Raw genomic sequence first — 15,483 nt, 5'->3', positions numbered from 1 at the left:
TTACAAAAACAGATAGATAAGTGCACATGGGAGGCGCACAAGGTCTCACAGGATTTCCCCTCCTCCAGTCCAGGTCCGTCTACCTCTTCCCACCCTCCTCCTCCCCTAGATCTCTCCCTCTCATCCAGACACAGCTTGGCTCCCCAAGGCCAACAGACCCAAGTATCTGGGACACCGACCACACGACGGGCTCCCGAAGCTACATTCACTCCGATGGCTGCCAGTCTTCATCAGGATGGCATTCTTACAGAGGAAGTTCCAGAGAGGATGAAGGCCTCGATGGAGCTGGCAATCCGCCAGGGAATCGCAGCAGATCTTCAACATGCAGTTATGACCAGGGAATATCCTGTGATCGCCAATCATGATTCCCAATCACTGAGGTTGTTGACCAGGTCAGAGCAGCACTATACCCAGATACATTTACAAGGGGAGGTCCCCCTCCAAGGGCTGACTGAGGAGGAGGAGGGGGAGGAGGAGGAAGAAGTGGATCAAATTGATCAAATGGAAGAGATTGAATCAGGATCAATACATGACAGCGAGCCCCTGTCAGAAGCAGACCCCTTAGAAAGGGGAATGTCTGAAGATGAGGGCCTTGTTCCTGACTAACCTGTTTTTACAGGCTTATTCCGTCCACAACTTTTCAGATTTCCCTTGTTTAAGGCAAAAAATATTGCACGCCTAAACAAGTCTACCCCTTCTACCACTCCGACTCCTTTGGAAGAGGGACCAGAGGATCTAATTTTCAACCAACCAGTAGTAGAAGCAGAGGTGACCCCAGTTCGTCCCATGTTTTCGGACCTGGTACAGAAACAGTGGGCCTCTGCAGTGATGTACCCAGCCCCCACTGGATATGACAGGAAATATTTCAATTTGGCCCCTGATTTCTCAAAATTATTGAATACTCCCGAGGTAGATGAACCCATAGTGGGATTAGCGTCCTCCTCCATTCCCAGTGATGCGCGGGAGGCATTAAAGCCACTAACCAACGAGGCCGAGGTTTCTATTCACATCTTTTTGTTGTTCACAAAAGTTCGGGGGGTGGAGAGCAATATTGGATCTGAAACGTCTCAACCGTTTCTTAGTATGTCGCAAGTTTAAAATGCACACCATGCAATCTATCTTACTTGGCATCAAAAAGGGTGATGTCCTCATGTCCATAGACCTGACGGATGCGTACCTACATATTGCTATTCGGCCTTCCCACTATAAATTTCTGAGATTCTATTATAATAACCACCATTTTGAATATGTGGCCCTTCCTTTTGGACTACCTTCTGCCCCCAGGACCTTCATGAAGGTTCTCGCAGTGCTAGCTGCTCATCTCCATGATATCCCCATACGACTCCAGTGTTATCTTGATGGCATCTTGATTTTGTCATCTTCTGCTCATCAAGCAGTCAAAGATACTCAGAACACATTACAATCCCTACAACAACACGGATTCTCAATAAATTGGAAAAAGAGTCATTTAACACCATCAACTCGGTTAACCCATCTGGAGGCAGTCATAGATACGGTGGAAGGCAAAGTTTACCTGTCACCAGATAGACTAAATAGCATTCAGCAATTAATCAAGGAGATCAGGGGTCTTAAGAGGGTGTCCCTAGCGGAACTATCAAAATTGTTAGGCAAGATGATCTCATGTATCTCTATCATCCCTTGGGCCCAGCCCCCACACTAGATCCCTCCAGTGGTTCCTGCTCCCGTACCAGCGCTCCGGCCGAAGCAACTCCAAATACAAGGTCAGGGTACCATCAAAGGTCCTCATATCTCTCCTCTGGTGAACCACAGACCATTCATCAACAGAGGCTGCCTCTTCAAAGAGCCACACAGACTTACCATTACCACCGATGCCAGCCTGTTTGGATGGGGAGCACATGTTCAATCGCTCACAACCCAAGGCCGCTGGTCTGCCATAGAACAGTCATGCAGCATAAACTGGCTGGAGCTTTGAGCAGTACACCTGGCTCTCCGCAGCTTCCTTCCACAGGTACGCAATCAGCACATACTAATATTGACCGACAACATAGCAGCCAAAGCTCACATAAACAAACAGGGGGGGCACACAGTCAAAACATCTCATGCGTGAAGCGGAGCACTTGTGTCGTTGGGCAGAGATCAACCTACTTTCCATCAGAGCAGAGCGCATTTCAGGTCTGTCGAATACACAGGCAGACTGGCTGAGCAGGGCCACGATCGATCAATCGGAGTGGCGCCTCTATCCGACCCTGTTTCAAGGGGCAGTCATGACATTTGGACAGCCACTGGTGGACCTGTTCACTTCCCCCCTCAACGCTCAGCTCCCAAGATTTTTTTCCAGGTACCCCTCGCAAGGAGCGGAGAACTTCAATTCAGTCCGCTGTCGTTGGCCCCTGGGACTTCTGTATGCATTCTTCCACTTCCGCCACTTCCACTGGTTCCCAAGGTCATCCAGAAACTGCTAGATGAGAGGGCGGAACTATTTCTAGTAGCTCCTTACTGGCCCAGACGGCCGTGGTTTGCAGATCTCCGCAGTCTATCCATATCAACACCATAGAGAATTCCGTCAGCCAGGGTTTCGCTAACCCAGGACCCCTTCAACATCCAGACCCTCAATGGTTGCACCTGGCCATCTGGAGGTTGAGTGGAGTTGTCTGAAGAGTGAAAACCTTTCCAACAGAGTTATCGCCACTATCCAAGCTGCCAGACGCCCCTCAACAACTCGCATTTACAATGCCACATGGTCCAGTTTCTGCAAATGGTGCACCGAGTCTCGAATTGATCCCATCTCTCCATCTGTGGCTCAAATCCTAGAGTTCTTGCAAGAGGGACTTGACAAGGGATTATCACCTAATACGTTGAAAAGACAGGTGGCGGCCTTGGTGTCAGTTCTCATTCGTGAAGGTCTATCTCTTTCCCATCATCCACGCATACAGAGTTTCCTTCGAGGAGCCACAAATTTACGCCCTCCAGTGTTATCCCACCTGGGACCTTAACAAGGTTCTCGTCGCAGTCACTAAGGGCCCTTTTGAACCCTTGAAATCGTCAAGTCTCCAATTTCTGATGTATAAAGTAGTTTTCCTTGTAGCGATCACTTCTGCTCGTCGTATTTCAGAGATTACAGCTTTGTCTGTCAGACAAGATCTTTGTGTTTTCCATTCTGACTGGGTGGTCCTTCGTCCTGATCCTACATTTATACCCAAAATTAACTCGGTCTTTCATAGGGCACAAGAGCTGATACTTCCTAATTTTTGTCCCAGACCATACCAAGGGTTGGAACTACAATGGCATAGGCTTGATGTGAGGTGAGCATTGCAAATATATATATCAACCACACAGCGGCTTTCAGAAAAACGGAGGCCTTATTTGTGTCTTTTCAGCCCAACACTCAGGGATGCAAGGTTTCACCTTCTACAATAGGCCATTGGCTACGGGCCGCGATAGCGAAAAAGTATCAGACTCAATCCCTGCAGGTGCCCAGGGGCATAACAGCTCATTCAACAAGGAGTGCCACAACATGGGCAGCGTGGGCCACACAGGCACCAATAACTGAAATTTGTCGAGCCACAACCTGGGCCTCTCTATCACCATTCATTAGGCATTATAAAATAGATGATTTGCATCTGCTGAGGCCTCCTTTGGCAGAAGAGTTTTGCAACGGGTCCACAGGGACCAGGAGGAGATTCCAGGCCAGACGGAGTCCCTCCCATAGGACAGGCCAAGCTTTGGTATGTCCCACTACTGGATGCTCTGAACAGCTCATGGGAGAAAGGGCATTGGTACTTACCTGACATGCCCGTTCTCTTTGAGCTGTGAAGAGCATCCAGACCCACCCTTTTTTTCCATCTAGTGGGGTCCTGTTTTGGCCAACGAGTTGTTAGGGCATTGAGGAAGAGGGCAGTTATTTCTCTCGTCTTCGCCAAAACTGGGGAACGCTGGGGAGGACTACCGTGGAGGAAGAGGAGCGTTCCACAAATTAAGCCCAGCCTAGACATGCAGAGACTGAAGCACCTTCCACTACTGGATGCTCTTCACAGCTCAAAGAGAACAGGCGTGTCAGGTAAGTACCAACGCTCTTTTCCCCCCTTCACTAACCGGGCTTGAGTGTGACCAGTGCGTGACACATCCGGCCCATGGGCCGCGAGTTTGACACCCCTGCTGTAACAGGATGCAGTACAGATATTTTTATCTAATAAATATATATAATTTATCTATCTTTATATAATTAGTATGAAGGCCCAATCCAGATTAGAACTTCCATGCATACATGGATGGAGGAAGCTTAAATCTTCTTTTATCCAATTAGCTTTAGAATCTCACCTTCTTTCCCAACATGCAACCAAAAAAGAAAGGAAAATCTTTTTTTTAAAAAGAAGATACTGTCCACAGTGGAGGTCCAGGATTGTTTTTCCCCACTCCCTTTTACTTTTATTTGAATGCAGTGGTGTAGACACTTTTGAAACACAACAAAGAAAGAAAGGAGACATCACACCTTTATAATCAATGTTCAGAAATAGCCTATCTCTATTTATAAACGTAGGCGAAAATAAAATATAAAATATCAATAAACCATCCTTTAGTATGCTCAGATGTATACGGTATCTTATGTCTGGTCATTTAGCGATGGACCCAAATAAAGCTATCAATGACCTGGATTTGAAGTTCTGATGATCGGATTCCCCTGCAGTCACATGATCTCATTTTTGGACACTTGGCCCACATTTATGTGACTGTGATTTTTCACATTTTTTGCTGGAAATTGGTGTTTACTTCTGGTTTCTGACAAAAAAAAGGCTATTGCAGATAATCAGGTTACTTACAAAGTGCAGTATTTGCTTAATGACTGCTGAAAAAAAGGTCATAAAATGGCTGCGGTCAGTGATGACCTACTTAATGACTGGCACGACTTAGGACAATAATTTCAGGCTCAGTTGCAGTCATAAGACAAAGAACTACCTGTAATGGCATACTATGGTTTAATCAGACCCAAGCAATAGTTGTTTTAAATCTCCTTTTTTTAAAATAAAGTTTTATTTGGGTTTTCACACATACAAAATACAAGTAAAACATCTTTTTTGAAAATAGCATGGTCCCAGGTTGAACTTCTTTACACAAAACTCAATTTCATGCTCCTTTTTGTATTCTATTCCATATCTTATACTATTTTACATTTTCCATATAGTTTTTCCCCCTCTTTTAATTTTCTCAATTTTAATTTGATTATCTCATCTCAATTCAAATTATTATATTTATACTTTTGTCTGTTCTGTTTCAATTTCATATTATCTTTTCTCATTAAACAAATTTTCTCTTGTAGTTACTAATTGATACCTTTATATCTTTTAATTACATCCATTCAACTCTTATTTAAACTTCAATATATACCTTAAGATTATGACCTTCAATATAATACATAATACGTAACTTCCAATCGAATTCTGCTTGGTACATTCTTATAATACACACTATATTCTTTTTTTAAAAAAAGGATTGTAAATATATGTAATTATAAACCCTCATTCCATTCCAGTTCAGTTCTATCATTAATAATCATTAAAATCTTAACATCTTTAACACTTCTTTTCAATTAAATATCATACTTCCTTAAGAACACATATAATCTCCATAATTAATTTTTCCCTTATTTCTTTTCACATATGTTTTATAAATCATTAAATATAACTTTTATTACATGTATTTATTGACAAGCATTCCACTGAATTATGATAGCTATTTTATCAGACATTTTAATCATACATTGTTTCATATTTTCTAAAATTATTTCTGTTTCTAATATAACCATACTATCTTATGTACCTTTGCAGAATCCCTTTTTCCATTAAATTTTCACCCATTATCTCTAAATAGGCCCTGTTTCTCTGTATTTTGTTTCTGTCCTTTATGACTTCTTTTCCTTTCTTTCTTCCCTCTCATCTTCTCCCTCCCCCTTTTACCCCATTGTCTCTCTCTAGTTCTAATTCTCTCTTCTGCATTTCCCTCTTCTGTTGCTTTCTGATTTTATACTTACTTTTCACTCTATTTTTTTTTGGAGTTGTTTTTCCCAATCTTAAACTTTCCATTCTCTTTCCCCACTTTCCTTTTTTTCCTCCATCTAAGATTACTTGTTCATTAAAGATGGCTTCTTCTTTGTCACAATCTTCTTGTTCCGCAGGCATTTCTTGTTGTTTCTCATAATTCCAAATCTCCATTTCTAAAAACTGAAATACAAAGCCAAAAGAAGCTCTGCCCTCTTGTGCATCTTCTTTGTACTTTTTAAGTTCCATTTTCAGTTCTTCTAGAAGTGGAGCCATTTTAAACAGTTTTAAACAACCATCCAATTGATTTTAGTCATTCAAATACAATAACCAAAAATCCAGAAATTATCAAGTAATCCAAATAGTCCCACATTATTTCTCTTATTTCTTTTTCGACTTTCTCTTCCTGGGGTTTTTGTTGCAATATTTCAGTTAAAATGTATCTTTTGGAAGTCTTGTTGAGATTTTGCTGTAAATTCTTTTTAATTCCAGGCAGTCTCCCCCCTTCCAGATCCTGCCCTTTTATTCTTTTTCTCTCCTTTCCTGTTTTCAAAAGCTTTTGATTATCCAGAAATCTATATTATCCCTTTGACTTTTTATTTTCAGCATTAAATGCCTATTGATGTCAAAGTGGATTTTTTTTCCAATTTCTTACTTAAGTCTCTTAGCTGCCAGTATAGGAAAAGGAGAAAAAAAACCCAAATCTTTTCCCTTTTCTCTCTGCTTCGCAGCTTAAAAATCTTCTTAGGGAACAATGTTATTGTTTTTTAATAGTTTCAATTCCAGGGTACCTTATTTGTTGCTTTTGCTGTTTGACCCAGTCAACCAAAACTTTCTCCTTTTATCTTCCTCCTGCACATTCTTTTCCGGTCAAGTTCTTCTTTGTGGTGGACATTTCTGACCACCACTGCAACCGCCTTTGGAAAAGGGAGTAATGGCCAGCTGGGGAGGAGAGATGCGGCTCTCCTCAACCCTACAGGCAGTCTCCCCCCTCTTCACCACCTCTATGGGGTGGCTTAGCCCCGAAGCCAGCCAGCTTGGGGCGCTCCAGCAGTGAGCACGGATCAAAGCCTTGCAGAGATGAGGTTTCGGTCTGTCGCTGAAGAAGCTCAAACTGGAAGTTCCTGTTTTAAATCTCCTTGTAGCTATGCTGGAGAACTAAAGAAATGTAGGACAGGCTCCTTTTCTAAAGTGTGTGATGATTTTAAATAGCATTTGTATCAATGTTATTATTCAAGCTGGACTCCTGAAGAGTAACAAGCATAAAGCAGATACACGCTACCTCAAAAATGTGCTTTATGCAAAAGCAGCAATGAGCTCCACTTTATGAAAAATCAAGGACAGATACCCCAGAGCTTTGATGCATGCAATCAAAATTTCATTGAAGTAAAGTAGTGTAACTCAATAAAAACTCTTTTTAATACCTCTTCTATAAAGCACTCACATCTTTAATTGAAACTAGATTACTTCCAACAATTCACTCTTTGTATCTCTTCAGCTCTACTCCATTCTGGTAGCTGTTGAGACCTCTGACTATATTTAAATACCTTTGTGAACTCCCCTCCAGCTTGTATTTCATTGATTTTCTTAGCACAATCATGACTTAACTCTCTGTGTTACATTTTTACAGGAGTTGGGATGGATGAACAAACATTGTAAGATTATAAAGTTCAAGGAGTCATGGCAAGCAGCAGTTCCTCATGAACTTTGGCTGATCTCAAAAAAATCTAAGTAAAGTTGGACCTGACTATTATTGGGATTGGAGATCCCTTAAAAGCCCAGGTTGTAAGCTGCACTGGAATGTTTTCCAAGCACCTCAGATGCAAAGTCTTTTCTATTCTTTTGAGCTCAACTCAAGAGAGCCTGCTAAACTAGTGAATTCTTACCTGGATTGAACTGCTAAGGGACCGAGTGGCATATTTTAAATCAGTTGCCAACCAGTGGGCCACAGCCACAGCCCACTGGTGGGCCATGAGAAAATTTTGATAGGCCGCAGAGAAATCTCACCCCGAGAGCACCCCCACAAAGCAGTTAATCCAGGCTGCGCAGAAAGACAAGGCTGCACCACCCACATGGGCCGCGGAAACCTTCCCCACCCACTCACTCCTTATCTAGTAAACTTGCCTGCTAAAATGCTATTTTTCCTTTTTCCCACCATCATCTGTTCTGCTGTGCCAGGAGATTTAGATTAGCTGGGAAGCAGGAAATGGTTGGATTTCTTGCTTTCTAGCTAGTCTTTAGATCTTCGACTCAGCACAGCCAAACCTCCCTTAGGACTGAAGGTTTGCTTGCAAGCAAATTCAGTGCAGACTCATGGCAAGCAAATTTGAGAGATTGAGCTAGCCGATGGCAGATAGATCACTGAATGGTTCTGTGAGTAACTCAATCTGCCTGCTTTGCCTGATTTTGGGTAAAAATTGCTCTTTTTTAAAATAAAAAATTCAATATTTACATGCATGGTGTGTTGTGAGTTAATTTTGTGAGTTTGCTTGTTAGCAAATTTTATGAGTTTGCTTGCAAGCAAATTTTATGTGACAGACTGAGCTAGCCAATGGCAGATAGATAGATCTCTGAATGAATCTGTGATTCTGTGAGCAACTCAATCTGCCTGCTTAGCCTGATTTTGGGTAAAAGTTGCTCTTTTTAAAAAAATAATTCAATATTTATATAATTATAATATTTACATACAAGCCATGCCCAGCCAGTCATATGACCACCAAGCCACACCCACAAAAACAGTTAGTGGTCCCTAGGATCTAAAATTATGAGTTTGGTGGTCCCTAAGGTCCAAAGGTTGGCGACTCCTGTTTTAAATGACTGACAAAAGTATCTCTGCATATAGTTGTGTTGAAGTTTTGTTGCTTGGCATTTTTCCTGGCCTGAATGTTTCTATTCAAAGTATTTTTTTTTCTGTTAACAATGTTAGCACCTTCCTAATTTGATTAATGTGGACAATTTTTTATAACCTCAAAGACAAACACTGGCCTGATTAAAAGAAGTAGCTTGTCGGTTCCTGTTTCTGCAAAATTCTATATGTAGACATCAAATAAGTGATGTTGTTTAATGTTCTTGCATATGCACAAAGGAAACCAAACAAAAATCCATTTGTTTCATAACTAATCACCTTTTTCTAAATCAATCTTCTGTGCTGCAAATAAGCTGAACAGCAAAATCTCCCGACAGTTGAACATACTGAGATATGAACAATTCTTTCCTCTTACGTACTGTCTTTCTTTCTGCAAGTGAATAAACAGAGCTGAATGTCTTTAATTAGAGTGTCCCATTTTACCAAAAACCTTGCAACTCTGAGTACTAATTTCAGAACCGGTCAGGATATTAAACCAAGGTGAAGCCACTTTTAATATGCTAATTTTGTTAGCTATAGTTTCCTGATTTGGATGGAATACAAAGAGGGTATTAGATAGATCCCAGTATGAAAATTTGCATGAAAAGGGATGTGAACATTTGAAAAGTTTGTATGAGGATGTTTGGGCTCATAAAGACTTCTGTATGGCTGTAAGCCAATATTTTTTTCATTGCTACTGCAATCAATTCAATTTTCTCCGGTTCTGCTGACAACGATCACATCAGTGATTTTACATAATTTACATGTAAATAATTTAGACATCAAATGTCCATTGGAGCTGGGCAGCTAATGAATTCAAATAAATAAATATACAATTATTTTTATTGTATAAATCCTATCTTTGATTGTTGCAGCGAGGTGTTAGTTGAATGCAATCACTGAAAGTTGAACTCTGTGGGCTTTTGGATTGATCCATTTGAGATCCTTCCTATACTTAGGAGGCAAGATAGCACTAGTTAAATATACTTCCGCAGAAATCTATAATGGAGAAAAAAACTTTTAATGAGGCATTTAGAAGAAAAAAATGGCTTGGAAGTAACATTTTCCTTGGGCTTGCTATGCACAAAAAAGCTTAGTCCTGATCTATGGTAGGCTTTCGGAGAACATCTCTTCTTTGAACATTAACATGTATTACTTTATCTTCTTTCCAGATATCACAGTAAGTTTGCTGTCCTTGGTGGTCACCGCATGTGGACTTGCTTTGTTTGGGGTATCTCTGTTTGTGTCCTGGAAGCTTTGTTGGGTTCCATGGCGAGAGCGTGGCCTACTAGGCAACAAAGACAAGCAGGAATCCTTGAACTACACAGACACAGAGACCAATGACCAAGACTATAGTGAGGAATTCCTGGGACAGCCAACTACCTACCCTGACGCTTCCATGAAAATTAGCCACACTTCTCCAGACATTCCATTGGATGCTAAGGGAGGGACCAAGGAGAACTGCATGCACAATGTTCGGATGCATCGACAAATCACAGAGCCAACACCTTCTGCTAGGTCAGTACACTGCTATCTGTGTCAGGATAATGAAGTAGAAGACTGAAAAGGTCAATTCTTACCTTTCTATATCCTTAATGCCAAGGAGAAATAAATGTGGGTAGGGTGGCATTTCCTTCCCTATTGTCTTACATTTCTTTTATTTGATGGGAAGCATCAAAGCAGAGATTCTAAGGATGCTCTTAAGGTGCAGGTTAGAAAATGCCTTGCTTTATCAACTTTAGGAGCTGAGTCTATAATTGGAGATGAAATTTAAAAAAATAGAAATCTGAGCAAAGAGAAATTAAGTATGGAGGTAATAAACAAACTAGATGCTTTTCCCTGGGCTGTGAGCAAGATCCTATTCCTAAAAATAAAACAAAAAAAAGTAACCTAGCAAATAGAAAGACAGTTATAAAAGACAGAGAAAGAAAGACTGAGGAAGAAAAATATGTAGTTTTTACCGAATTAGTCAAAGACAAAGTTGGAAAACCAGAAACAAATGTGTTTTTTTTTTTCCATACAGAATTAGGCACTGGGCATTGAAAAGATCTAACGAAACTTGCCCATAAATTGTTTGGTCTGCTTTATATATAGATTAAAACTTAAAAGTGTTATCAACACTTTGACTCCTGAATCTCTTCTATAGGGTCAGTAGCATCCACATGAATTTGCTGCTTTCATTTTTGACCAAAGCAGGATTGATATGTTGCAGTCCATGGAGAAAAGAGTGGTTACCTTTACCACAATGTTCTTGTCATCCACTTGACTCTGCTTGACTCATCCTGCACATGCCTAGTCTATTTGTGTTAAGATTCTTTGTCATTTTAAACATCCCATTCATGGGAAATCACGGGGTATTCTAACTGGGGACTTCTGAATAATGATTGGTCAGACAAATATTATCTGCAATATTTCACTTTTGGGAAGAATTAACTTTTTATTGAATCGCTGGTTAGAAAAAAAATAAAATAAGCTTCTAGTGCAGGGTCTCCTTCTTTCTCTCTCTTTATGCACTATAGCTGCCTTTAGACACAACCATCTTTTTTTTAACAAAGAATTTGAATTGAAAATTAGATCCATAGAAACAAAAGGGTAGAAAGAAGGTTAGAAAAACACTTCTAATTCTAGCAAAAATCTTCTAATTTTTCAGAGAGGACTGAAAACTATCACCAAAATCAATCTGAAATCATTTTTTTCCCCAAAAGTATGTGCAATGTGACCAGATGTGTAGCATAACAATAGCATTTTAGGCTCATAGTATTTTACAGTGCTCTCTGGGAAGTTTACAATGTAAGCATTATTTGCATATTGCCCTCAACAACCTGGGTCCTCATTTTACCGACCTCAGAAGGATGGAAGCCTGAGTCTACCTTGAGCACCACCAGATCAAACTTCAGGCTGTGGATAGAGTTTGCCTGTAATACTGCACTTTAATCACTGTGCCACCAGGGCTCATGTTTATGGGACTGCATCATGTGCCCCAAAATGGGCAGAGCAAATTAAATAGCTTATGAACTATATCATTCCTTTTATAAAATTAGTTGAAGCTGCATACATTCATGTAAACCAGTTCTGTCAAACTGGCAGCCCATGGGCCAGATACAGCCCATGCAGGCCATACCCACCCCAGCTCCACAAAGGTGAAAAACATTGTGATACGGCACGATACAGTCAGGGGTGGGATCCAACAGGGTTAACTACCAGTTCAGTGATTTACGAGGTTCGGTGATTTATGATGTGCTTCCCTGCACTCTGCCAGCCCGTGCCTGTAAATCATCATCAGCATGCTGCATTCAGAGAAGCAGCCTTTCAAAAAGTTCTTTTTTCCTGCTTTTTAAACTGCAGCTGTGCCTCGCACAGCAGCTGAAGTTGAAAAAAATCAGGAAATAAAGGTCAGGTAAGAGCCTGGGTGGGCAGGTGTGCAAAAACATCAGCAGACATATAACTGTGTATAATACCACAGAGCAAGAGACAGATCTGTTTATCTGGGTTCAATGTCACTGCACATGAAGTAGTGTAGAAACACAATAAATTATTTTATACATTGTTCACAACAAAAAATGGGTTAATAGAAGCCTTAACACTAGTATCCAAGCATAAGGGAACATACTCAAGCCTTAACTGGTAGTTAATCATATAGAATTCAATGAGTCCTACACCCAGGCAAGTATATTTAGGACCTGTTGAGTCAGAATGGGAGCCTTTTTCTGCTCTTCATTCATTCATTCATTTAAAACATATAGCTGCCCATCTTTCAGACAATTCTGGGTGGGTCCCAGTAAAATCATATAAATTTTGTAGAGGCTTTCTACCAATTTCAGTATTTTGGTTTTATTCATTAGCATGGAAAGCCTCCACTGATGGGAGGAAGAGTTCCATCGGAAATAGTCATAAATGCAATACTAAAGAGTCTTCAAGATCCACCTCACTTGGTTGTTCGTGAAGACAGGAATGTTGTTATACTTATTATAAAGTAATAAAGCAGGGTTATTGTTTTTAAAAAATGGAATAAATGAATGAATACACTTAAAATGTTCTTCTTTTAGTTTGTAATGTGTAGGAAAGGAATGCAGAATTAATTGATGCTCACACATGAAAAGTCGCCTTGCTGCAAGAATTTAGGGACCCTGGAAGCAAACTTGATCAACAAAACAAAATGAGTGTGTGTGTGTGTGTGTGTGTGTGTGTGTGTGTGTTGCAGGAACAATCTTCCATTTACAGGCCATGTATAGCAAGAGCCATTTTCTAAACCAGATAAAATTGCCAACTGTAGTATGTGAAAGCAGTCCCAATTTAATCTTGCAAAGTATGCTCATTTGCACTTATCTCTGCTGCGGTGAGTCCTGATGCATCTCTGCAAAGATGTCAGCAAAAATAGAACAGGTTAATAAAACACTTCTGAGAGTAAGAAATGGGAAGTGTTAGGTTTTAACCACAGCTTTGATTGAGTGGGAAGCATGTGAAGTCACCAAGGGGGACTGACTGAATATCAAGGGGAACATCACAAAACGGTGGGAGCATTAATGGCAGTGGGCAGAACCAACATAAACATTATCCAGGCTATATAAAACTTGTGTCTGGATTGTTATATTGCTGAAAATGACCAATCCCAAAGCTAATGAGACATGGCAAATAGGATTATGCCCAGCGTTCAAAAGGAGTGCTTCATAAAGCACATTTACATAACATTTACGTGCAAGCCCATTTTCTTGAAGCATTATGGCCACAACATCCTCTGATAGGATTGTAATGGTTTGGATGGCTGCTTCAACTGTGTGGACATGTACTTGAGACCCCCAGGGAAGCAACTATCCATGTACCCACAGGCTTTTGAAGTGCTTACAGTGAATTGCAGAGGATTCAGGGAGCTGTTTAACCTTCAAGGAGGGGTGCATTGTTCACACTAATATACTATACAGATAGTCCTTGGCTTATGTCCGGTCACTTAGTGACCATTCAAAGTTATGGTGGACCTTCTAAAACAGGGGTCCCTAATTCCCAGTCCATGAACCGGCATGGGCCGTGGCATGCCAGAAACCGGGCCACACAAACAAGTGAAGCCTCATCTACAGGATGCAGGCAGCATGCGAAACCACGCCTTCTCTGGCCCATAGAAGAAACTGTCCATGGAATTAGTCCTTGTGCCCAAAAGGTTGGGGGCCACTGCTCTAAAAGGTACTTACAATGAAGTTCAATAGTCCAGGGATGACTGCCCCCCTGCAGTCACGTATTTTGGGTGCTTGGCAGCTAGCCCATAGGTATGGCTGTTAGCAACATTCTGTGGTCGCATGGCCAATTTAAAGACTGCCTCATTTTACGACTGCCACAAAAAAGGTGATGAAATTGAATCATTCACATGATGACCAGCATCAGGATTATCTTGATTTATGTCTATAATGGGCAGTCTCCATTATGGTCATAAGTAGAAGACTACCTGTGTGAAGTGTGGCAACTTTAAAACAGGCATATCCTGACAAAGTGCTCCTTTCAAATGCTTTGCATGGCCTGATAGATACACAACAGAAAAACTGTTTGCCTCCATTTACATTAATAAAAGGTGCACCAGCTGCCTCTGCAAAATGAAGTATTCTTATAAACTCTCCAAAGTACTAGCATTGATACCATAATGGTGGATGATAATCCGTTGTGACATAATCTGTCATACATTTATCTCACCCAGTTAATTTGGTGCTTAGACCATACCTTGTGGCAATGAAATCCTGCAAATTACAATAGTTACTAGTATTCATCAATTTCCTGAATCTGCTATTTTTTTCCAACTAGGATTCCAGAATCCTTTTTTTTTCTTTTTTCTTTCTTTTTTTTCTTTTTCGTGGTCTAGGGCCTTATTTCTGGGTTTGCTAATTTGATGCCCATTTATCAAAGAAGAAGCATGATCTTTTTGCAGTCAGTTAAGTGCAAAGATGGTTTGATGATAATAAAAATAAATAACTTAACCTTAACTCATTACCTCCAGTATATTTTTAGTGCTGGGTGAGGAGTTTTGCGTCCTAGAATTCAGGAGTTTATTATACTTGAAAAAGGGCTATGCGTAGTGTAGAGAGATTTGGCTGTGAACTATTGGCTATTTTGGACAACATTCTGAGTCAGGCCAAATAAGGAAAAAGTTATAAATGTCTTTTCTGATGATGTTATGTTTTGATACTTTAAGGCAGGAACTTGAAGGAGAGAGATGGGGCAAAGGAACATACATATTTTTCAGAAGCTTTCCCAAAGTTGAAAATCCCATTAGTCTGTGTTACTCCATTTTACATAAGAAGGCTGCAATCCTACTGCATTTATTTCTCAAACTAAATCTCACAAAGCTCAATTGGAGTATCATTTTAATAATCATGTTTAGGATTTTACTGTGCAAATAGCAATGTAACCTAACATTCAAAAAAGGAGGAAAAAGGATTTTTACAGGTGGCTTTGTATCAGCTAGGGGAGGAGGAAAGGATGTTGCAGTGAACCCTTCTGGTGATGTTTGTATGTCTGTGTGTGATTTTATTGTTTAACAACCTGTAATGAGGATGCAGCACGATAATAACTACTAGAAAACAAAAGGAGTTTTGTGCGCATTATGAGACGCTGAAGTACTCATATCCCTGTTTCTTTTTCTGA

General features: G+C 40.5%; 1 protein-coding gene across 4 annotated transcripts in view; it reads left to right on the top strand.

The window, feature by feature from the left end:
• The window catches only part of SYT9 (synaptotagmin 9), a 122,086-nt gene that overhangs the window by 67,213 nt on the left and 39,390 nt on the right, over positions 1 to 15,483 (top strand). For all 4 annotated transcript variants that reach the window (XM_026705891.2, XM_087921160.1, XM_026705884.2 and 1 more), the window contains one exon: positions 10,032 to 10,377. In XM_026705891.2, coding sequence (XP_026561676.2) covers positions 10,032 to 10,377 — 346 coding nt within the window. The remainder of the gene's footprint in view (positions 1 to 10,031; positions 10,378 to 15,483) is intronic.

This window comes from Pseudonaja textilis, chromosome 1 (genome assembly GCF_049901715.1).
Source record: "Pseudonaja textilis isolate UNSWEBS1 chromosome 1, rPseTex1.2, whole genome shotgun sequence".
Taxonomy (NCBI): domain Eukaryota; kingdom Metazoa; phylum Chordata; class Lepidosauria; order Squamata; family Elapidae; genus Pseudonaja; species Pseudonaja textilis.
This window is presented reverse-complemented; position numbering and strand designations above follow the sequence as displayed.